The 1,387-nt window shown below is 43.9% G+C and overlaps 1 protein-coding gene across 1 annotated transcript in view; it reads right to left on the reverse strand.

Moving 5' to 3' along the window:
* Positions 1–275: 275 nt before the first annotated feature.
* The window catches only part of LOC102289192 (beta-Ala-His dipeptidase-like), a 4,961-nt gene continuing 3,849 nt past the window's right edge, over positions 276–1,387 (reverse strand). The window contains exons 3-4 of the mRNA XM_005951023.3: positions 1,214–1,357; positions 276–600 (exon numbers count right to left, since the gene is read on the reverse strand). Of these exons, the coding sequence (XP_005951085.1) occupies positions 424–600; positions 1,214–1,357 (321 nt within the window). The 3' untranslated portion in view covers positions 276–423. The remainder of the gene's footprint in view (positions 601–1,213; positions 1,358–1,387) is intronic.

Below are 1,387 nucleotides of genomic sequence, written 5' to 3' on the forward strand. Positions count from 1 at the left end.
ATTCGTGTTTAAGGATTTGTTGTCTCATGTATTGTTTGAGTTCCATGTGTTATATTCTGTCTGCCTCTCAGTCTGTGTCCTTGTTTAGTGGTTTCTTGTTTCCTGTTTTATTGTGAAGGTCTGTGTCTCAGGTGAATGTGTTCAGTTTTACTGTGTATGCCCTTACTCAGTGTCGCGTCGTACCCTCAGATTATGCCTGTGTGTTTTTGGTCTCTGCATTCCGTGTTCACTTCATGTTTTGTTTTCATGCCAGCAATAAAGCTGAGGTTTTGAGTTGCATTCTGTTTTCGAGTCCTGCATTTGGATCCTCATATCCACCTGCCCGCACACAGAGCCCTGACATTTACCCAGACATGTTCCTCTTTTTTAGAATCAAATGAAATTTGTGAGTTTGGATAGCATTTCTTTGTATTTTTAATTAGCTTAAAGGCTCTTACCATTGATCTCAGTCAGGTTGTATGGATCTGTTGCCCAGCCGTCCTCCAGTTTTGCTGGCTGGACATCCACGTGGCCGTAGATGCACACTGTGTGTTTGCTGGAGTCATTACCAAACTGAGCCGTCACCACTTTAGGCAACTCTAATGTCTGGCCATCAGGAAGCTGCACATACAACAGTACAGTCGAGATCAGCACACAATTTCTTTTCCATCAATCTATCAATCCTTCTGATTTTAAAGTGTGTTCAAAACGCTTGCAATAGTATTCAGCTGGTCTATGTCTCTCTCACATATCAATGGAATTTCAACAATGCACTGTGTGTGAGACTATAAAAGGGATACTCCTCCAGGAGGCCAGAAGATCTGCTTTTCTGGAGGCATTATAGTACAGTAACAGTTCACACTGGGTGGCACCTAATTAATGGTTAATGGTGAAAAGCTAGGCCCTCTAGTATGGCCTCTTTCTCTCTCTCTCTCTCTCTCTCTCTCACACACACACACACACACACACACACACACACACACACACACACAGTGTGTTTAATGAGTGTGGAAAGCGGCTTTGTTGTGGCCCAGTCAGTAATAAGAAGGCAAAGCTAGTCCTGAGCCCTCTCCTGCTTTTTTTGAAGTTTGCCAATGAGCTGACCTCTGTGAGAAATCCACCACATTTACCAGCCAATTACACTGACAATTAGATACAAAGCTCCAATATCAACAAGCACTTCTAAAAAGCAGGGAGGGGTAATATTGCAAAGATAGGTGGTTCTTTCACTGACTTCTTGTTCTCCGATATCCACCAGCTGTACAGTCCCCCCCATCAGCTGGAGTTTCTGAGCCACAGTCTCCATCATACGGTGCAGCTCTGGTCTCTTTTGGACATTGCTGGAGTCGCTTTCGATTGCAACCCAGTCCCTCAGCATCTGAAACACACAACCAAGATCCAAAACATC

This window comes from Haplochromis burtoni, unplaced genomic scaffold (assembly GCF_018398535.1).
Source record: "Haplochromis burtoni strain Fernald_Lab_line unplaced genomic scaffold, NCSU_Asbu1 Contig_909, whole genome shotgun sequence".
NCBI classification, from domain to species: domain Eukaryota; kingdom Metazoa; phylum Chordata; class Actinopteri; order Cichliformes; family Cichlidae; genus Haplochromis; species Haplochromis burtoni.